The sequence below is a fragment of the Schistocerca nitens genome, chromosome 3 (assembly GCF_023898315.1).
Source record: "Schistocerca nitens isolate TAMUIC-IGC-003100 chromosome 3, iqSchNite1.1, whole genome shotgun sequence".
Lineage (NCBI taxonomy): Eukaryota > Metazoa > Arthropoda > Insecta > Orthoptera > Acrididae > Schistocerca > Schistocerca nitens.
In genome coordinates, this window is record NC_064616.1 from 342427569 (window position 1) to 342451836 (window position 24268).

At 39.4% G+C, this 24268-nt stretch overlaps 1 protein-coding gene across 2 annotated transcripts in view; it reads left to right on the forward strand.

The window, feature by feature from the left end:
- The window catches only part of LOC126248294 (GTPase-activating protein and VPS9 domain-containing protein 1), a 369886-nt gene that overhangs the window by 214422 nt on the left and 131196 nt on the right, over positions 1 to 24268 (forward strand). The window contains exons 16-17 of one of the 2 annotated variants that reach the window (XM_049949157.1): positions 6920 to 7132; positions 20756 to 21072. In XM_049949157.1, coding sequence (XP_049805114.1) covers positions 6920 to 7132; positions 20756 to 21072 — 530 coding nt within the window. The remainder of the gene's footprint in view (positions 1 to 6919; positions 7133 to 20755; positions 21073 to 24268) is intronic. The other variant, XM_049949158.1, reaches the window with a different exon arrangement.

A 24268-nucleotide genomic window follows, 5' to 3' on the forward strand; every position in this document is an offset into this window, starting at 1 on the left:
TGAGGAGCGGTTCAAAAGGTTTAGAACAGCTAGTGTGAGGCTATGCACCATTACCAACTGAGATCCACGAAACCGGGCCCTCTGAATTGCGCCTGACATGAACAGTCACTAATTTCCAGGCTTCGTTGACCTGGTTACACAGGTTGAAGAAAACATACGGAATAGGAAGACATAAAATTACCAAGTTCACATCATGTAAACATGCAGAGCAGCTACCAGTGATAGTCATTACTGTAGAAAAATTCGTAGCTGATGTAAAGACAAAACTTGTTGTTATCCCTGAAACTGCTGTTTGTAATGCTGATCAGTCTGGTTTTGTGAAAGAACGGTGTGCACAATGCACTTTATCATTTCGGGGTAAAAAAAAGACGGTTGCCCATTCAATGACTGCAATGACACATTCATATATGTTAATGCCAGTTATCAGTATGAGTGGTTTACTGTTTCCGCAGCTGTATATCTGTCTTCAAGAATCTCAAGGCAAATTGGGACCAAAAATTAATAAAAATGGTCAGTTAATTTGCAAAAATCTTGTAATCGATGTATCAAAATCTGGAAAAAATGGTAAGGAGTAATTTTCAACGTTTCGTTTGAATCTTATTCATGCCAGCTGCAGAAACTAATTCATTGCTTTTGTTGGATTCATGGTCTGGACATAACGACGCCTCTGTTTTTGTGGAGGATGACAAAAAAATCTGTAGATGTAATGTGGATTCCGTCTGGAAGTACTAGGGCGATTCAACATCTCGATAAAGAATTTTTTCGATAGTGGAAAGCATTTTTCAGGAAATTATCAGACGTAATTTCCAATACCTCTCTCTCATTTCAGGTTTATCAGCGGAACAGTATTCTTAAGCTCCAGTCATTTGTGCATTACCAGTTTTCTTCGCCATGCTTTATGAATCTGATCAAGTATGCTGGTACGCAGTGCAGTATGCAGAACAGTGACCGGTACCATTTCTGACTCCATCCAAGTTCTGTCTAAATAAAACTAGTGGTTATTGTGAAGTGCCTCACTGCATCGATTTTTCCTTTGTCCGGTGTGCCTGGTGCAAGAAAAAGGTTTGTTTTTGTCATCCAATAGACATTTCGCATTTTTGGGAAAACTACAGGGAATAAACAAAGAACTGTTTTATTGATAGTCAACTGTAAGACATTCAAACATTATTATAAGGAACGACCTACAGAAATTGTTATAAAATGCAGTACTGCAAGACAAATTTCATTTCAACAAATTACAAGGCTTCATTGATCCAAGTCGTCTGTGACATCAAACAGTGCCATGATTTTGTTTTCTCTGCTAGCCACTTTTATCACAATTACATGTGCAAGAATTGAACTGTCGATGTGAAGTTATTAAAAAAAATGTTTGTATAGCTTAAGCCAGGATTTTTCCGGAGCAAACAACCTAACAAGCACAAGCAAAAGAGAATCCTGTCTAGAGTACCTGGTAGGCCTCTTGCAGGTCTTTCAGCTGGATGCCACTGCAGCTACTGAAATGTCCCTAACCTTCTGCTGTTACCTAATCAGAAAGTGGAGACCTGCAGTTTAACGTGCAATTCGAACCATGTCTTTTGTGGCCACTAAAACAACTGTGAGAAGAGAATGCTCTGTTAAAAATCATAGTGAAAAAATTGTAGTCTGAACAGGATTTGATCCCACACTCTCTGGATTGTGAAGCGCGCACTTTGCCACTAGACCATTTTTGTTTTAGGGGGAAAAATGACCATTAGACCTTACACATGTAGTAGAAACACTGGCTGTGTCACTTCTTGAGATGATGCTCAACGTCGGTAATTAGTGTTTTGTTTATAAGTTTCCCCTCAATGGTAATGAGAAACCATGGGAAAACAGCAGCTGACATACAAGGAAAATTTTGAACTAGGCTAAGAACAGATGGAGAAGCAATTCTGTGTAAAGTGTTTGATCTCCACATATGCCACGCTTCCATATAAATTGAAACACCTAAATTCTTCCTTCCCTGCACCATTTTGCATACTCCATCAAGAACTGTGCGCTTGCCATGCAAAATAATCCTCACTGAATAGCAAAGTTTTGCATTTTGGCTCTAACAAGATAGTTTTATCCTGTATGGCAAATATTAACTCCAAAAACTAAACACTACTAACATAGCAGTCATTGACAATGTTTGCTACCTCGTATTCTCTTCCATTCCCTCTAGTATAAGCGATTCTACCCATATACAAGCAAATTGTAGTGAATTTTCTACAAATGCTCATTTGCACCTGTTTGCTTCCATTCACTCCATTGTAAACAAGGCTTTAGGTGCTTAAAATTGGTGTCTGTGAACTCCAGATAATCCCACTATGCAGCATTGCGTGAGTAATTCGCCAAGTTGAGGGCTAGGCAGGCAGGGATATACAAACCACTGTTATAAGCTGTTCTTTGCGCAGCAAAAATGTGTAACTTCAACATTTTTTACAAAATAATTGCAGTGTCTCTTAGCAGCTAAAATTTTGGCAGTGTATTTCTTTCATGGTCTTCTTCCTGCAAAAAAAAAATTTGGGTTATGTTTCGACATGTTTTATTGGACCATTCCCTCGTAAGTGTTTTCTGTACCTCTACATGTTTCCCTTTATCTCCCCACTCCCCCCCACCACACCACACCACACCACCACACACACACACACACACACACACACACACACACACACACACAAAATAATGATTATTTTTGCACACAACACATTTCTTGGGCCCTTCACTCTCTCGAGTTTTTACCATTATTGTTTTCTCATTTGTTCTTTACATCCCCTACCCTTTAATCATGGAAGGATTTTTTTCCAATTAATAATATAGATTATTTTTTGTGATTTATTCAATTTTTCCCCCCTGATCAGTACTGATATCCTAGAGTTTCAAGCTTCTTATGTTCCTACCATTTTTGACACTATAGTTTGTCCACTTGCAGTCCAGTGATGGTCCCATGTGATAATGCGTTGTGCACGTAGCATCTCTAGTTGCATTTATTGTACTATCCCCCTGATTGTGTTAATGTGTGAAACAGTCAGAGAATGATAGGTAGGTCCTGGGACCCAAGAGTGACCACTTTTAAGGGTATGTTGGCTGGACATTGGGACTGTAGATGTGGATGTTATAAGGATTAGTTTGTTGGTATTGAATGTGAGTGAGGAGGGTTATTGTTGTAGTTAATAGAACAGATGGAGAGAGTGAGAATATTGTGCTGCTATTATTGAATTACGTGTTGAGATATAATTTGTTAGTAGATTGAAACAAGGTGGTTTGAAACAAAAGTGAGCTCAGTCTTTGGGAGTATGTTGAGTTAATCTTTAGGTGGAATATTTACTGGACAGCAGCTATTGTGACCTGATGATGTGTGTAAGGGAAAAAGGGGAGGGACTTTCAAAGGGATAAATATTTTCTGTGTGTGATTATTGACTTTTCCCCCTTACTCTTCATGTATTCCTTTCTTACTGTCTGTGGTTTCTTCCCACGCTAATGTTTTTCCTTTTCACGGTGGTCGGTAGTACTTTCTCTGAATAACTTCCTCAAATTTTCAGGTAGTAAAGGCTACAGCAATCAGTCACAAATAATGTTTATTGCAAATAAAGATTTCGCTCACTGTGTATCCATCTTCAGTGGTAAAAGACATATAAAGAACCAGTTACAATAAGGTAACAAGTATTCCTTATTATATGGACAGTTGCATGAGATCAAACATGAGTTGGTGATAAAGTACATACCATTAAATGTTACTTAAAGCAATGAAACTACTTATACATACACACATAGTCCCACCTGGACTATTCATGTCAAAGGTTGCGTTCACACTGACAACATATATTAACTTTCTTTCACAGTTACTTAAAATTTTTTTTTAAGATATGTATATGAAATGAATAAGGTGGTTGTAACAAAAAACTGCCTAACGTGTTACAGTTATACATACGTGGTGGTACTTGTGTGAGCTAACAAGTAGCATCAGTTATTGCTGCACACTTTAAAGTTGAACATAGTTTAAAAAATACAGAAACTGTTGTTCAAAAGACCTAAATGAATATAATTTAATAAAACTATGTTAAATTCTAATTACAGTTGAGGGAATTAGAACAGAGAAAAATGGAGTCATAAGCTATTGTACTAGCAGCAGTATGTCAAAAGGACACGAAATATTTCTGTTTTATTATGTCCTCTCTCATAGATTTCACATTAAAATACATCATAATTTACTCAGTCTAATGTTAAAACCAATAAATTTTCAACTACATCATCTGGGAAGTGTATTTGTCCCCAGAAACTAATTACTCATATAAGATGTGGAAGGAATGTGATCATACATAGGTCATTATTGTCAGATCAGTTTGTTTGTTGGAATCAGCTCATAATAGTTGAATCCCCATGTTTTTTTTTTAAATAATTCACACAATTGAAAGCTTCTAATGGCCACCTTCTCAGTGTCCTATGGGATGACAAGTGATGGTAAAAAATTTCAAATTCCTTCACACTGTGCCCACTTTCAAGAAGGGGGGTGACAAAATTAGACTTTTCTACCACATTTTGATGACATAAAGTGACACGTTTGCTGAACCTGGCTTCAAACGGTTTGTCCCACATAGCAAGCAGCATTGTTGGTACATTCCATTCTTTTGACACTTGATCTATGGGAACTATATATTATATTTCCTACATTATTACATGATGTAGTTAAAAATTTATTAGTTGTAACACCAAACTGTTTAAATTATAATGTATTTTATGTGAAACCTATGAGAGAGGACATTATAAAGCAGAAATATTTCATGTCCTTTTCACATACCACTGCTGGTACAGTAATGTATGACATCATTTGTGTCTGTTCTGTTTCCTTTAGCTGTACTTAGAATTTAACACTGTTTTAATAAATTATATTAATTTAGGTCTTTTGAGCAAGATTTCCTGTAATTTTTAAACTACGTTCAACTGTAAAGTGTGCAGCAATAACTGATGCCACTGGTTAGTTCATCTCTGTTAAGAACTGATGCCACTTGTTAGTTCCCTCCTGTTGTCAACAGGATGCTCCATCTTCAGGGTTCACATACTTAATTGAACCTCTCTGTCAGGACCTGGTGACACAGTTATACTTTTGAGGGAGGTTTTATTGATGAATATTTTGGAGAGGTGTATGAACCTAAAAAAAAAAAAAAAAAAAATGTTCATGATGAAATAGTGAAGCATATTAATAAAATTCATATCTTCCAGTTTCTCTGTATTCCACATGAAGTTGGCATCTGTACTTAAAAATAACAGAATGTTGAATGTCAGATTTGACGGAACTTAGCAAAGTGAAAAGTGCATAACATGGTGTAAGTAAAGCACAAAAACTACTATTGAGAAAGAATTGACATATGTGACATACCTGAAATTTATGAAATGGATGTGCAAGTTTTGTATAATACAAGTAACACCTGAACAGGGTGCATTAATCCAGTGGTACATAGAATGATGTGTTGAGCTGGTAATAAAACCTGTGAAGTCACTTAGAAAGTGAAGTCCATTTCTCTTGTAAAGCTGCTCTCAATGCAACAAGGTAGCATTGTGAGCGACAACGGGTCTCCTGAGAGCATTACATATGCTGTGTAAATCTTAAGACTGGGAGATCAAGTTGGTCACTCCATCCAATGAATGGCTTGCATTTAGAGGTATTCTTACCTGAGGCAAGAGCTATACAATCAAGGATTTGTGAAATCCTTACTACTGCACCAGCATTAAGATACCCATAAGTGTCAAGATTGCCACTTTCATAAACCTACACAATCAGTTACATTTGAAAAGAAGTGGAAATCTGTGTGTTTATTAATTATATTTAAATATGGCCCATCATAGTTCACCTTGTGACTGACGCTTTGACACATCTCCTTCACAGTCTTGCAAATATAGCATATGGTCGTGAATAAAGTGTTTAACGTAAGCTGGCTTAAAACAAAAATCTTGTTTATCCGTTACAGCTGCATCATGCTAGCCATCACATGAACAAATGCTCCCCATGGCTGATAAGTACTGTTATGGGATGCATTTTGTATTGTAAGTTGCCTCTTTTTGCCTTCTTGCTCTGCTAGTCTCCTCTCTCTTTATAATGATGGAAGCTGAAGAAATTAATTAAAATGTGTGCCACGGCTGGGACCTGAACCCAGGTCTCCTACTCACTTTTTTTTTCTTCAATTTGTAAATTATTGTTGGTCATAGCAGAAGTCACATGACATCTGTTGAAGTTCGTTGTAGGACCCTTCACTCAGTTATTTTATTACATAGGCCAGCCAGCTCTCTGCCCGAACACGCTGAGCTACTGTGCTGTCCGCTTACTAGACAAATGTGCTAGCCGTTACACCACTGTAGCAGTATAGATACCACAGCTGCATGGACTACCCTAGTCCAGTGCCCTTCATGACACAAACTTCAGTTCATGCCTTCAGCCTATTTTCCCCTTCATAAATTGTTAATATTGCCGAGCCTCTCTGATATTGGAATAGCACCCCATTACATACAAAGCTGGGGTACTATTCCAATACCAGAGAGTCTCGGCAATACTGATGATTTAAGAAGGGCAAAAATAGGCTGAAGGTGTGAATTGAAGTTTGTGTTAGGAAGGGCATTCTACAAGGGCAGTCCACACAGCTGTGTTATCTGTACTGCTACGGTGGTGTAATGACTAGCACATCTGCCTAGTAAGCAGGAGACCTGGGTTCAAGTTACGGCTGTGGCACAGATTTTAATTCATTTCTTCAGCTTCTATCATTATCATAGGTAGAATTGCCTCATATGTCTCAAGGACAATTTAATTACACACATTCTCTCTCTTTGTTTTTTACATATGTGACTTTTCTTTGGCAGTGTAGTCAAAAGTCATTTACTAACACATTTATAAGAAACTTTTACTAATGTACTTGTTTTTATCTTGTAGGTGTTTTGAACTCGGCCTTCCGACCAGTAAGAGAGGAAGCCAGTGGGCGTATAGCAGGTTTGTCTGTCCCAGTCTCACCTACAAGGACAGACACACTTGTTCACCCAAGTTGGAATGTAACTGGTAGAGGTGGAGGAAAAGCTGACTACAGGCGTCGCACAATGGAATATGTTGACAATAATGCAAATAATATACTCCTTCGGAGAAATCCAGGTAAAGTCAAATGTAGAGTATCCTGAATGCAATATATTCATGTTAATCTGTCTTTCAGCGGCTTCTGAAATTTGAGTTAGCATTTTACAGTATTCAGTCTCATTCAAAAGGGGTTGTTTTGAGAGCCAAAGATCGGAGTGGCGTGGGGTGGGGGGCATTTAAGTAATAGAAAAAAGGCTGGTGTGGGTATAGAATGAGAAACTGTGCAGGATATTTACATTTTTCGCACCAGAGTATTGTCAGCCATAGACAAAATTTGCACAAAACATGTCCATGACCATTAAAGTCATCAGGATTTTCTGTAGTATTGCATCACTGGTCATACACCTTTGCAGAACTTCATTATACATAAACCAGTTTCAAGCACCTCATCTTTGAAGACCTGGAGTGCTTCAGACTAGTTGTGATACACTGAAATAATAATCTATCAGTATGTGTGAATGAGTGTGAATTGGGAATAGATGAACCTAGTGTGGTATACTAATAGTTGTCTGTGTATGTATTAATTGCTGTCAGCCTAACAATTCTGAAACTATTATTGGTTAAAACCTGAGGACTTTAATACCATGCATATATCATTTAGAGGCTTTTGTATACTGTATTTTTAAATGATCTGCAATACTTACACAGAAATGACAAATGTAATTCATTCTTTCTAATTCTGTTTGCTTCTAATTTCATTTGGTTTTGGTGGTGGACAATAAGATTAATTTTATGGTCACTCAGTTTTTCATGACAGATTTCTGCTGTCCTCCCACACCTTTGTATTCAACTCCTGCTTTGAGAATGACTAGGGTGTAGCGTCAAGAATATTTGGATTGTGTCAGAAGAACTGCTGCCAAAAGCTGCAGTGCAACTGAACGACATTTCTAGCCACTCATTTCCCCTTATTTTGACTAGTTTGAGTAATTTCAGATAGCATCCCCCATTGCATGCTCAATATAATACTGGTGTGTCAAGAAGTATGCTATGCTGAAGAGTAATTTTGATTTTTTTAGAACACTGTACAGTTTAAAGAAGTCCACTCTTTATCCAAGAAAACTCAAAGTAGTTGTTTTCAATTCCTATGGAGATGACCTGTTCATTTCAAAAATTAGTCTCCTCTCCACCTTTTGTTTGATCAAATTTGGAATTCGTTCTAGCACATAATCCATTCAAGGTGAAGATGGTATGGGCACTTACACAGAATGGAAAACAAGTGGATTCCCAAGAAGATACATGAAATGAAGATGAGAAGGAACAAGGGCCACCTTAGTCATTATCTGATCCAACACCACAATGAAAAGGAGAGGTGACAATGCACTGCCCTGTTTGACACCGCCTTTTTGCTTGAACCAATCTGTCCTTTCATTTCCCACTTTCACCCAACTGACTTCCACAGTACATCTCTTCCACCCTGCTTTTTTATATATATATATATATATATATATATATATATATATACACACACACACACACACACACACACACACACACACACACACACACACTTACTTATCGCGAATGGACCCAGAAGGATCACGCAAAGCTTTCTGACGTCGTTTCTTCCATACTTCTTTCATTCGTTCTCCATGTTTTCTTTTTCTTTCTTCTGTCCATTTTGTTCCTGATCTCTTTAGTGCTTCCTTCTCCGACAATACATTCCACTTTTCCACCTTATTTCTAAAAGTTTTTCTATCTTTGACACCTTTAAGTTCAATATTTGCTTTTTGTAAATCTAATTTTACTTGGCTAATCCATGGTGTTGTTGATTTGACTTTTTCTATGTAAGTGAGAATTCTGTTGGTGAGTCGTGTGGGGGGAAGTCTAGTGACATGTCCATAAAATTTTAATCTTCGCCTTCTTATGTCTGCTGCCAGGTTTGATATAGTTTCTGTGGTTCTTCTTGATTGTATCCGGTATCCTTCTTCTGTTAATTTTGGACCTAAAATCTTTCTCATAATTTTTCGTTCTTCTTTTAGTATTTTTTCTAAATCACATTTTGTGTGGAGTGTGAGCGTTTCACTAGCATATAGTGCTGCTGGCTTAATTACTGCGCAGTAGTGTCTGATTTTTGTGTTCGAGGAGATGCATTTTTTATGGTATATTTCATGTGTCATACCATATGCTCTCTTCATTTTCTGTTGTCTGATCTTCTGTGCAACTTTCTCTCCTCCGGTTGGCTCCAAAATTTCACCTAGGTATTTAAAATGTTTTACTCTATTTATTTTTCCATATTTTGTGTTCAAACTGTGTATATGGAATTTTGTACAGAAAAATTCTGTCTTTTGAAACGAAATTTGTAAACCTACTTTATCCGCGCATTCCTTAAGGATCTCTATTTGTTTGGTGGCGATTTCTTCATCATCTGCAAGTATGGCCAAGTCGTCCGCGAATGCTAAACAAGATATCTCCACGTTGTCTTTGGTTCTACCAAGATGGATTGGTTTCCAGTAGGATTGATTTTTTAATTCTTTTTCCCATTCCTTAATGACTTTATCCAGGACTATATTAAACAAAAGTGGAGATAGCCCGTCACCTTGACGTACTCCAGTTTTTATGAGAAAAGGTTCAGAGATTTCTCCCCTGACTTTAACTTTAGATACAGTGTCTGTCAGTGATTCTTTGATAAGCCTTAGTGTTTTGGAGTCAAGTCCAAGTTCCTCTAAAATGTTAAACAAAGATTGCCGGTCAATTGAGTCATAGGCTTTCTTAAAATCTACAAATGTACAAATTATGGGGGCATTTCTAATTGCTTTGTGTTTTAATATTGTCTTTAAATTAAATATTTGTTCTATGCATGAGCGACCAGGGCGGAAGCCTGCTTGATAATCACCAATTTGGCATTCCAGCTGCTCTTGTGTTCTTTTCAGCAGGCATGTTGAGAGAATTTTGTAGGTGACTTGTAAAAGTGAGATTCCCCTGTAGTTATTGACATTTGTCCTGTCTCCTTTTTTATGTAACGGGTGAATAAGGGCACATTTCCACTCCTCTGGTAATTTTTCTGTTTCCCATATTTTTGTTATTATTTTTGTGAGCTCTTGCAACGTCTTTGGTCCTAGGTTTTTTAATAGCTCTGCAACAATGCCATCTTCGCCAGATGTTCTATTATTTTTTAAGTTTTTAATGTGACATTTGATTTCTTCCTGTGTTGGTGGTAATGAATCCGGTGGAGCGTTGGCACAGATTTCTTTGGGAAACCTTAAACTAGGTTCTGGGCAATTTAGTAGGTTAGAAAAATATTGAGCCAATACTTGACAGTTTTCCTGGTTTGTTAGGGCTAATTTACCATCTGGTTTTCTGAAACATAAATTTTGAGGGATATATCCTCGTATTTTATCTGCAAAAGTTCTGTAGAAGTCTCTTGTATTATAGTTTTGGAAATTTTCTTCTATGGCATCCAGTTGTGCCTTTGTGTACTTCCTTTTTGCTTGCCTAATAGATTTTGAAACCTGTTTTCTAACCTCGTTAAATAAATGTAGACTTTCTTGTGATTTTTTACTGTTATATTCTTGAAATGCCTTTTTTCTCCTTTCCAATGCATTTTCACAGTCCGAATCCCACCAAGGGTGTTTGAATATCTTTTTCAAGGGAATAGTTTCCTTAGCTATTCGCGTGATTTTAGAATGAAATTCTTCCCATGTGTTTGCCTTTTCCTTCTCCCATTCTTCTTTTACTTTAGATTCTTTAATCTTCTTGGTGTCATATTTCTGTATTTCTGTTTTCTTCTGATGACTACTTCGTGCTGTAAACTTGATTTTAATTCTAGTTAGGTAATGGTCTGAATCAATGTTTGCTCCTCTGCGTACTTGGACGTCGTAAATTTCTTTTTGTACTGGGTATGAAATCGCCACATGATCTATTTGAAACTCGCCAATTTGTTGTATAGGAGATCTCCATGTCTTTTGTTTTCTTGGACATTTTCTTAGAGATGTTGACATTATCTTCAGGTTATTCTGCTTACATAGTTCGACGAGCCTTGTACCATTTTTATTGGTAAATTTATGTGCAGGATATTTGCCTACGGTTTTTTGGTGGATTTTCTCTCTACCCATTTGGGCATTAAAATCGCCGAGTAGAACTTTTGTATCATCTTTTGGAATCCTGGCCATTATATTCTCCAAATTTTCCCAGAACTTTTCTGTTTCTATGGGGGTTTTTCTTGTTGTCTCCGTTTGTGGGAGCATGAACATTAACCATTGTGTATGTTTTGTTGGCACATTGTAAGCGCATCGTCATTATCCTATTATTTACGGGAGTAACTTCCTTGATGGAGCTGAGCACGCTCTTGCGTATGATAAACGCCATCCCGAGATGGGGGGCTCCTCTTCCGATTCGTTTATCCGTCTTGCTCTTAAAGATGCGATAGTTGCCATAATCTGATGTTTCTTCATCTGTAAAACGTGTCTCCTGTAAAGCTTGTATTACTATCTTTTGCTTTTCAAGTTCTGTTGTAAGATTTAGAAGTTTTCCTGGTTGGATTAATGTATTTATGTTAAAGGTTCCAATGTATGTAGGTGTTTTAAGTGGAAGTTTGCCAGAGAGCTCCGACTTTCTCTGATGTAATCGTGTAAGTCCAGGTTCCCCAGAATCCGAATTCCTGGTTGCCATCTGTTGATGGGTGGATTGGTTACCACCTGGGGTAATGTTGTTATTACTTGCACGAGTCATACTTGCTTGTAATCAAGTTGGTCCAGTGTTTCCACTGGGTGTTTAGAACCAGGGATTGTTAGTTCCTGGAGCATTATGACCAGCCGCACATTGTGTGAACAGACGCTGACCAGGATGCCGATGGTTCCCACTTCATACGCGTCCTGGATTTGGGTGTTGACGGTGCTTATTGTAATGGCAGCACTTACTCGCCATGACACAGCAACGTCTTCGGGTTCTGTGGTTTTTGAATGAGTGTGACCCTTGCTAAAAGTCACACTCCCACACCCTCGTGATGCTGCCGCCTCGGTCCGGGACTGCTTATTTGGGTTTCCCCTTATTCGCAGCTGTCCACCATATCTGATGGATCGTTCGCCACCTGCGACCCGCCCTGTACCTGAGGCTCGGATAGGGTCTGTTTGTTATCAGTAGGTTCAAGATGTTATCTCCACGAGTCGGTTCTCTGTTTAATTGCTCGAGGTAATTTTCGGATAGTGCACTCAGTATAATGTCAATCGACGCTCTGTCCCTACCACCCGTCCTAAACATCTGATTGTCCCAGTCTATATCTGGTAAATTGAAATCTCCACCTAAGACTATAACATGCTGAGAAAATTTATGGGAAATGTATTCCAAATTTTCTCTCAGTTGTTCTGCCACTAATGCTGCTGAGTTCTAGGCGCTTCAGTTTGGATCCGTGCGACCGCTACGGTCGCAGGTTCGAATCCTGCTTCGGACACGGATGTGTGTGATGTCCTTAGGTTGGTTAGGTTTAAGTAGGTTCTAGGGGACTGATGACCTCAGCTGTTAAGTCCCATAGTGCTCAGAGCCATTTGAGCCATTTTTTGTAAGCTAGCACCACAGATGATGAACAGATCGCAAGACTGTATGATGAGATAAAAGAAATTATTCAGATGGTTAAGAGAGGGGAAATGTAATTGTGATGAAGGACTGGAAGTAAATACTAGGAAAAGGAAGAGAAGGAAAGTTAGTGGGAGAATATGGACTGGGGGAAAGAACTGAAAGAGGAAGCCACATGGCAGAAGGATGCGCAGAACATAATTCAATCATTGCTAACACTTGGTGTAAGAATCATGAAAGAAGACCATTTACGTGGAAAAGACCTGGAGAAACTGGAAGGTTCAGAGTGAGTATATAACGGTATGAACGATATTTCGGATTCAGGTTTGGAACTATCGGACACATCCTGGGGCAGATGAGAGCTCTGATCACAATTTATTGTTTATAAACATTAGATTGAAAGTAAAGAAATTGCAGACTGGTTGAAAATTAAGGAGATGGGACCTGAATAATTTGAAGAAATTTGAGAGTGTTAAGAAATTCAGAGAGCGCATTAGGCAACGATTTATTGAAACACGGGAAACAAATGCAGTAGAAGACGAATGGGTAGCATTGGGAGAAGAAATAGTGAAGGTAGGAGAGTATCAAATAAGTAAAAGGACAAGGCGTAGTAGAAATTCTTGGATATCACAGGAGATAATGAATCTATCTGATGAAAGGAGAAAACACAAAATGAAGCAAATGAAGCAGGCGAAGGGAATACACAGGTCTAAGAAATGAGATTAACAGAAAGCGCAAAGTGGCTAGCAAGAAATTGTTAAAGGACTAACAGAAGGCTATATAAGCGTATATAACTGGCGGAAAGATAGATGCTGCCTATAGGACAATAAAGACGCCTTTGGAGAAGAGAGAAGCAGCTGTGTGAACATAAAGAGCTTAGATGTAAAATCATAGCTATGCAAAGAAGGGAAAGCTGAAAGGTGGAAGGAGTATGTAGAGCAGCTATACAAAGGAAATGAACTGGAGGTAATTTTAAAGAAAGGGAAGAGGAAGTAGGTGTACACGATGCCATAGATATGATGCGAGAAATTGACTTAGTACTGAAAGACTAAAGTCGAAAGAGATCCTGGAATAACCATCAGTACACTGAGATCTCCATTGCGATAGGGTCGGCAGCTGCGGTGAATTTTTTAAATTGTTTTGTGATTTCATCAGCTGACCTGTTTTTATTTGTACGACTCTACAATTTTGGCATTAGGACACTTTCAAGAAAAAGTTACACCCAAAGATATACCAGGAGGACTATAACTTACTTCACAGAAGAGTCGTTAATGGTATAGGGTGTCATGTACATCTTTGTCCCACGACTGCATATAACAGTCGTTTTCACTTGGTGTTTACGTAACCATCTTCCGTCCTCCAAACAAAACCAAGAGCCTTCAAGGACAACCTTGGTCTACAGAAATCAGGGGTTTATCAGATACCTTGCCATTGCGGTGGTGTATACATAGGGCAGACCATTCGTACCATTGGGGACCGATGCCGAGAACATCAACTGCACACTAGACTGAAACAGCCCAATAAGTCGGCAATCGCTGAGCATTGCCTGTCGGAACTCCACAGCATGGATTATGACCAAACCAAAGTCCTGACACAGACTTCCAAATACTGGGACTGTGTCATCAAAGAAGCCACAGAGATCAGAGTAAGGGAGCCACAACTAAATCGTGACAGCGGTTACATCCATAGCAAGGCGTGGGAACCCGCGATCACCCGGATTAAAAAGAAAAAGGATATTTCCCAGAGTGTACCGACTTCGGGGGAGGAGGGAAGAATAACGAGAGCGGTGCCGGCAGACCCTCTTGAACGAGAAAACCTAGGACGCAGCGCCCAGACGGCGGGAGAACGGACGCTGTACCTGAACCACACGCGGGGCGCGGACCGCACCGGCTCATAGCAGCAACCGGCTACACGGGTAGCAGGGGTTGTGTGACATGGACTGGGCGGTTTTTTAGGTTAGATGGCCTCGGGCAAGTACAGAAAGGGCAACAGCCTCAAAGGGTGCGGGGAAAAGTCAGGACATGCGGGGACCAAGCAGCAATCGGTATTGTAATTGTAAACTGTTGTAGCTGCATTGGTAAAGTACCGGAACTTCAAGCGCTGATAGAAAGCACCGAAGCTGAAACCGTTATAGGTACAGAGAGCTGGCTTTGTTATAGGTACAGAGAGCTGGCTAAAGCCAGAGATAAATTCTACCGAAATTTTCACAAAGGCACAGGCGGTGTTTAGAAAGGATAGATTGCATGCGACCAGTGGTGGCGTATTTATCAATGTTAATAGTAGTTTATCCTGTAGTGAAGTAGAAGTGGATAGTTCCTGTGAATTATTATGGGCCGGCCGCTTGTGGCCGAGCGGTTCTGGCGCTACAGTCCGGAACCGCGCGACCGCTACGGTCGCAGGTTCCAATCCTGCCTTGGGCATGGATGTGTGTGTTGTCCTTAGGTTAGTTAGGTTTAAGTAGTTCTAAGTTCTAGGGGACTTATGACCTCAGCAGTTGAGTCCCATAGTGCTCAGAGCCATTTGAACCAATTTTATGGGTGTAGGTTACACTCAACAACCGAGCTAGGTTAATAATTGGCTCCTTTTACCGACCTCCCGACTCAGCAGCATTAGTGGCAGAACAACTGAGAGAAAATTTGGAATACATTTCCCATAAATTTTCTCAGCATGTTATAGTCTTAGGTGGAAATTTCAATTTACGAGATATAGACTGGGACACTCAGATCTTCAGGACGGGTGGTAGGGACAGAGCATCGAGTGACATTATACTGAGTGCACTATCCGAAAATGACCTCGAACAATTAAACAGAGAACCGACTCGTGGAGATAACATCTTGGACCTACTGATAACAAACAGACCCGAACTTTTCGACTCTGTAAGTGCAGAACAGGAAATCAGTGATCATAAGGCCGTTGCAGCATCTCTGAATATGGAAGTTAATAGGAATATAAAAAAAGGGAGGAAGGTTTATCTGTTTAGCAAGAGTAATAGAAGGCATATTTCAGACTACCTAACAGATCAAAACGAAAATTTCTGTTCCGACACTGACAATGTTGAGTGTTTATGGAAAAAGTTCAAAGCAACGTAAAATGTGTTTTAGACAGGTACATGCCGAGGAAAACTGTGAGGGACGGGAAAAACCCACCGTGGTTCAACAACAAAGTTATGAAACTACTGCAAAAGCAAAGAGAGCTTCACTGCAAGTTTAAACGCAGCCAAAACCTTTCACACAAACAGAAGCTAAACGATGTCAAAGTTAGCGTATGGAGGGCTATGCGTGAAGCATTCAGTGAATTCGAAAGTAAATTTCTATGTACCGACTTGACAGAAAATCCTAGGAAGTTCTGGTCTTACGTTAAATCAGTAAGTGGCTCGAAACAGCATATCCAGAAACTCCGGGATGATGATGGCATTGAAACAGAGGATGACACGCGTAAAGCTGAAATACTAAACACCTTTTTCCAAAGCTGTTCCACAGAGGAAGACCGCACTGCAGTTCCTTCTCTAAATCCTCACACAAACGAAAAAATGGCTGACATCGAAATAAGTGTCCAAGGAATAGAAAAGCAACTGGAATCACTCAACAGAGGAAAGTCCACTGGACCTGACGGGATACCAATTCGATTCTACACAGATTACGCGAAAGAACTTGCCCCCTTCTAACAGCCGTGTACCGCAAGTCTCTGGAGGAGCTGAATGTTCCAAATGATTGGAAAAGAGCACAGGTAGTCCCAGTCTTCAAGAAGGGTCGTCGAGCAGATGCGCAAAACTATAGACCAATATCTCTGGCATCGATCTGTTGTAGAATTTTAGAACATGTTTTTTGCTCGAGTATCATGTCGTTTTTGGAAACCCAGAATCTACTCTGTAGGAATCAACATGGATTCCGGAAACAGCGATCGTGTGAGGCCCAACTCGCTTTGTTTGTTCATCAGACCCAGAAAATATTAGATACAGGCTCCCAGGTAGATGCTATTTTTCTTGACTTCCGGAAGGCGTTCGATACGGTTCCGCACTGTCGCCTGATAAACAAAGTAAGAGCCTACGGAATATCAGACCAGCTGTGTGGCTGGATTGAAGAGTTTTTAGCAAACAGAACACAGCATGTTGTTATCAATGGAGAGATATCTACAAACTTTAAAGTAACCTCTGGCGTGCCACAGGGGAGTGTTATGGGACCATTGCTTTTCACAATATATATAAATGACCTAGTAGATAGTGTCGGAAGTTCCATGCGGCTTTTTGCGGATGATGCTGTAGTATACAGAGAAGTTGCAGCATTAGAAAATTGTAGCGAAATGCAGGAAGATCTGCAGCGGATAGGCACTTGGTGCAGGCAGTGGCAACTGTCCCTTATCATAGACAAATGTAATGTATTTCGAATACATAGAAAGAAGGATCCTTTATTGTATGATTATATGATAGCGGAACAAACACTGGTAGCAGTTACTTCTGTAAAATATCTGGGAGTATGCGTGCGGAATGATTTGAAGTGGAATGATCATATAAAATTAATTGTTGGTAAGGCGGGTACCAGGTTGAGATTCATTGGGAGAGTGCTTAGAAAATGTAGTCCATCAACAAAGGAGGTGGCTTACAAAACACTTGTTCGACCTATACTTGAGTATTGCTCATCAGTGTGGGATCCGTACCAGATCGGGTTGACGGAGGAGATAGAGAAGATCCAAAGAAGAGCGGCGCGTTTCGTCACAGGGTTATTTGGTAACCGTGATAGCGTTACGGAGATGTTTAATAAACTCAAGTTGCAGACTCTGCAAGAGAGGCGCTCTGCATCGCGGTGTAGCTTGCTCGCCAGGTTTCGAGAGGGTGCGTTTCTGGATGAGGTATCGAATATATTGCTTCCCCCTACTTATACCTCCCGAGGAGATCACGAATGTAAAATTAGAGAGATTAGAGCGCGCACGCGGGCTTTCAGACAGTCGTTCTTCCCGCGAACCATATGCGACTGGAACAGGAAAGGGAGGTAATGACAGTGGCACGTAAAGTGCCCTCTGCCACACACCGTTGGGTGGCTTGCGGAGTATAAATGTAGATGTAGACAGTGAAGGGGGAGGCGTGTTTATAGCGGTAAGAAGTGCAATAGTATCGAAGGAAATTGACGGAGATCTGAAATGTGAAATGATTTGGGTGAAGGTCACGGTTAAAGCAGGCTCAGACATGGTAATTGGATGTCTTTATAGGCCCCCAGGCTCAGCAGCTGTTGTGGCTGAGCACCTGAAGGATAATTTGCAAAATATTTCGAGTAGATTTCCCCACCATGTTATAGTTCTGGGTGGAGATTTTAATTTGCCGGATATAGACAGGGAGACTCAAACGTTCATAACGGGTGGCAGGGACAAAGAATCCAGTGAAATTTTTTTAAGTGCTTTATCTGAAAACTACCTTGAGCAGTTAAACAGAGAACCGACTCGTGGCGATAACATATTAGACCTTCTGGTGACAAACAGACGCGAACTATTTGAAACAGTTAATGCAGAACAGGGAATCGGCGATCATAAAGCGGTTACGGCATCAATTATTTCAGCCGTAAATAGAAATATTAAAAAAGGTAGGAAGATTTTTCCGTTTAGCAAAAGTGACAAAAAGGAGATTACAGAGTACCTGACGGCTCAACACAAAAGTTTTGTCTCAAGTACAGATAGTGTTGAGGATCAGTGGACAAAGTTCAAAACCATCGTACAATATGCGTTAGATGAGTATGTGCCAAGCAAGATCGTAAGAGATGGGAAAGAGCCACCGTGGTACAACAACCGAGTTAGAAAACTGCTGCAGAAGCAAAGGGAACTTCACAGCAAACATAAACATAGCCAAAGCCTTGCAGACAAACAAAAATTACGCGAAGCGAAATGTAGTGCGAGGAGGGCTATGCGAGAGGCGTTCAATGAATTCGAAAGTAAAGTTCTATGTACTGACTTGACAGAAAATCCTAAGAAATTCTGGTCTTATGTCAAAGCGGTAGGTGGATCAAAACAAAATGTCCAGACACTCTGTGACCAAAATGGTACTGAAACAGAGGATGACAGACTAAAGGCCGAAATACTAAATGTCTTTTTCCAAAGCTGTTTCACAGAGGAAGACTGCACTGTAGTTCCTTCTCTAGATTGTCGCACAGATGACAAAATGGTAGATATCGAAATAGACGACAGAGGGATAGAGAAGCAATTAAAATCGCTCAAAAGAGGAAAGGCCGCTGGACCTGATGGGATACCAGTTCTATTTTACACAGTGTACGTGAAGGAACTTGCCCCCCCTTCTTGCAGCGGTGTACCGTAGGTCTCTAGAGGAGCGTAGCATTCCAAAGGATTGGAAAAGGGCACAGGTCATCCCCATTTTCAAGAAGGGACGTCGAACGGATGTGCAGAACTATAGACCTATATCTCTAATGTCGACCAGTTGTAGAATTTTTGAACACGTATTATGTTCGAGTATAATGACTTTCCTGGAGACTAGAAATCTACTCTGTAGGAATCAGCATGGGTTTCGAAAAAGACGGTCGTGTGAAACTTAGCTCGCGCTATTCGTCCACGAGACCCAGAGGGCCATAGACACAGGTTCACAGGCAGATGCCGTGTTTCTTTACTTCCGCAAGGCGTTCGATACAGTTCCCCACAGTTGTTTAATGGACAAAGTAAGAGCATATGGACTATCAGACCAATTGTGTGATTGGATTGAGGAGTACCTAGATAACAGAACGCAGCATGTCATTCTCAATGGAGAGAAGTCTTCCGAAGTAAGAGTGATTTCAGGGGTGCCACAGGGGAGTGTCATGGGACCGTTGCTGTTCACAATATACATAAATGACCTGGTGGATGACATCGGAAGTTCACTGAGGCTTTTTGCAGATGATGCTGTGGTGTATCGAGAGGTTGTAACAATGGAAAATTGTACTGAAATGCAGGAGGATCTGCAGCGAATTGACGCATGGCGCAGGGAATGGCAATTGAATCTCAATGTAGACAAGTGTAATGTGCTGCGAATACATAGAAAGATAGATCCCTTATCATTTAGCTACAAAATAGCAAGTCAGCAACTGGAAGCAGTTAATTCCATAAATTATCTGGGAGTGCACATTAGGAGTAATTTAAAATGGAATGATCATATAAAGTTGATCGTCGGTAAAGCAGATGCCACACTGAGATTCATTGGAAGAATCCTAAGGAAATGCAATCCGAAAACAAAGGAAGTAGGTTACAGTACGCTTGTTCGCCCACTGCTTGAATACTGCTCAGTGGTGTGGGATCCGTACCAGATAGGGTTGATAGAAGAGATAGAGAAGATCCAATGGAGAGCAGCGCGCTTCATTACAGGATCATTTAGTAATCGCGAAAGCGTTACGGAGATGATAGATAAACTCTAGTGGAAGACTCTGCAGGAGAGACGCTCAGTAGCTCGGTACAGGCTTTTGTTAAAGTTTCGAGAACATACCTTCACCGAAGAGTCCAGCAGTATATTGCTCCCTCCTACGTATATCTCGCGAAGAGACCATGAGGATAAAATCAGAGAGATTAGAGCCCACACAGAAGCATACAGACAATCCTTCTTTCCACGAACAATACGAGACTGGAATAGAAGGGAGAACCAATAGAGGTACTCAGGGTACTCTGCCACACACCATCAGGTGGCTTGCGGAGTATGGATGTAGATGTAGATGTAGATGTAGAAGTAACTGTGTATTCTAAAAGTGTCAGTGAGAAATTAGTTCATTTGAATAAACTGTAAAAATTCCTATCAGACTGAATCAAGTGATACTAAATATTTCACTTGTATACTGACAAAGGATGCCACTGTTGACATGCAAGAAATTAACATAAAGGCTCTTAATTGAGTGGTATAAGATTAATATTATTTTTGAGATGTGCTGGTGTAAGGGTGACCACATCTTTTAATGTAAAATGGGACTCCTACAAGCAGCAATTCAGTAGTGAATATAAACATGTTTAGCATGGTGATCTCAATTGTATGAGGGTGAATCATGGATCTACTGTTTAGAGAGCACCGTATTAATTCATGCCAGTTGGGATTTTGTATTTATAATGAGTGTTAAATAGTGAGAAAGTAGATGTTGATTATATGTTTGTGATTTCATTGTATATGGCCTTATTTAATATTAGCAGGTGTTGCAGTCACCTCTGGAGAAACATGCTTGATACATGTAATAGACAAGATAGATAAACCAGTAGATGGAAAGATCTTGGTGTCGCCAGGTACACAGAATATTGTCAACATTCCAAGCCCTGTAGTTATGGCATCACCGCCCTCGACCCAGAATGGTCCAGTTCCTGTAGTTCAGTATAATGGAGTATGTGCGGCATCACCGGCAGTAGATGACAATTTTGCTCAGATTGCAGCAGCACAAACTGCCATCCATGAACAAGCATCAACTCAACTTGCTGGGAACACACCTGGAGATCTTGAATTAAAACAAGAGGTAAGTTTTGAATTAAATGAAATGACAGTCTAATCAGTTTTCTTGTAGTAATCTAATATAATTTATATTTCTTTTCTGAAGGGGCATCTTGAGAAGAAGCTATTTTTAACATATTCTTATTAATCAAAATTACAAACTGCGTTATTGATATAAAATATCTGCCTAAAATGTTAACATGATAGCTATTCTATTTATTATTGATTTCTACATTTCGATAATATAAGGATAAATAAAATAAATGAAAATAAATTATTTACATTAATTTTCGGACCATTCTCTTTTCTGTATTTTTTGCTTACTTACACTGTCATTTGTGGTATCACTATTTTTAATCATCGTCATCATCCACATAGCACAGTTGTGAAATTTATATTTTCGTTCTCAAAAGTATTTTCTGGCTATCTCTTATGAATATGATGTGATTTCTTAGACTGTAGTTACTGTGGGACCTGAGAACACAGCTGTTTTTATCTGAGTACGTATCGGATATTGCTTCTATACTGAGGTGAGAAGGTTACAATGTGTCTTGCTTCCAAACATATCATTTGCCCGCTCCTCTCTCATTGGCTGCATGGAACCAGGAGCTGACACACCCCGTTCCATTTCCATCATACCTCATTGTGATCGTTGACAACACTGCAGCACGGGACACATAAATACACCACTGGCACCCATTTAGACTTTTACTGTCGTCTGCAGAAATGGATACTCTTGTTAAACGTTTGTCCAGTTTTAAAGTCAGTTGGATTCAGGTAAACGGCAGCTTAAACATGGTAGATGTTCCTAGAAAGTATGTGGTATGAATTCCCATGGATAGCAACTTGATGTAATTTGTAACTACTCCCCATCCCATACTCATCTAGTTCTCAGCCAAGCTGGTATCACAGTTCCCCCTCCAACCCTTCTGTAGTGCTGTGTATGAGAAATTGCGAAACGTGGGCTGCAGTATCTTCTGGGGTGCAAGTCATATGTATCGACAGCAACTAATACATAAATAGATTGCAATCATGATTCGGTTCACTTCTTGAACTTGCACTCCATCCACCATCTATTGACATATATTGGTACTATCTCCACGAGTCTTGCTGCTGTAATTTATTCTTACCACAACAATTAGTCAGCTTAATATGATTTGTTTCATTGCTTGGACATTTCATTCTCGGTAAATTTTCCTTCTTGTTTCATCTGAGTGGCAGCGTCATGTTGTAAAGCTGATTAAAAGCTGGTGGTAACTTTTTTACCTGGTATTTTAATATGTGAACAGTGATCAAATTTCTCATTTGCAACCCACATAGTAAATAATTACAGTCTCTTATAATCAAATAAAATATTGATCTGGGTTCAGAATCAAGTAATGTTTTTTGAAGGACAACATTTCCACTTTTGCATGTTACCTTTACTTAAAAAGTAGCATAAGGTTTGTACATTGTTCAAATGCAACAATAGTTTGTAAGATGATAGAATTTGGTGCTATTTTCTCCCGTGTCTCACAAAATTGTCAGTTGTGACATCAATAGTCAAAGCTTCATCTGTAAATCTAAGATGACCCCTATACACTATATTAAATAATTTAAAAATATTAACCTCAGCGGCAATAGTTTAATTTTTGAATATAAGATGACCCTGTATTTTTTGAATGACAGATTGGGGGAAAAAACCTCATCTTATAATTGGGTAAATACAGTTCGTTTCACACTTCGGTGTTTGGCAGCGAGTTCATAGGAGCACTTTGACTATTTCTTGACAGTTCTACTATGCCATAGAACATGTGGAAAATGGATGCATAAATCTTTTTGTGCACTATCTGATTTCTATCTATATAGGTAGGAATCAACAAAATGTTTTGGTATTCAAAGGAGAAAGTTGGTGATTGTAATTTAATGTAGAGTTATCCCTAGTGTTAATAATTGCCACCCAATTTGCTTATTATATCCATGACACTCACCCCTATTTCATGATAATAAGAAACAAGTTGCCTTTCATTGAACTTCTTTGATGTCCTCTGTCAATTGTATCTTGGAAGGATCCCATACCATGCGGTAATACTCCAAAAGAGTATAGTCAGGCAAAGTGTACGCAGTCTCTTCAGTAGATTTGTGCATCTACTAAATGCTGTGCCATTAAAATGCAATCTTTTGTTTGACTTCCTCACTTTTTTCTATTTTATGGTTATAGTTTAAGGTGTTTGCAGTTCTAATCTGTAACCACTGATTTGGATCAACAACCTTTAAGTTCATGCAATTTATATTGCAACCACATTTAAATGGAATTTTTTTAGTGCTCATGTGGAGGACCTGACACTTTTTGTTGTTCACAGTTAATTGCCACTTCACACCCCAAGTGCAGTTATCTTGTGTTAATCATTTTGCAATTAACAGAAATCAAGAACAGTGGAGGGCCAATAACACTTCCTTGGGGAAACCCAAATATGTCTTCAGTTTCACTACATTATTTTGTCAATACATGTTAGTTGTATGTCAACAGATCATTTTCATCAGCGTATTTCATAATGCAGGGACACTGTATATGTTCCAAAATCCCACTACAGATCTGCATCAATGATATTAGTCTATAATTCTTCTATTTCCTTTCTTGTGTACTGGTATGATCTGTGCAACTTCCTATACTTAGCAATGTAATTGAAATTGTTGTTAATGTAAACTCATGGGGTTATAATTTCCTATTGTGTAACTAGAAGGGGCAATCAAAAAGTTTTCATTTGAAGGCTATACAGTCCAATTGGGCAAACTTGTCGTAAACAGTGAGGCAACCATCCCACTGAAGCACCAAGTTAAAGATGCCTGTTTGGTAAAACATTACAGCCCCTGGCCACGTACTAGATGCACCTTGAATTTTAACATAATATGAGTGTAGCAGGTACACAAAACTGCAAAGGTTGTTTTGATAACTCTAAATTAAGTAATTTAATTTCTTTAAACATTACAAATTATTAAAAACATAAAACACAGAGTTTTAATGTTAATTATCTTAAAGGGAGTCCAGTAAGTGCAACTAGGCCTAACTTCTTAATAGTTTGTCATGCCACCTTTAGCAGCTATTAATGTTTCAACTTGGCTTGGCATAGTGTTAATACATGCTTGTAATGTGCCCTGCATCTTTGGGTGATTATACCAGACATGAATAATCTTTTCAATGAGATGAATTTTTGTAGTGATTGTTTCCTTTGCTTTTTCCC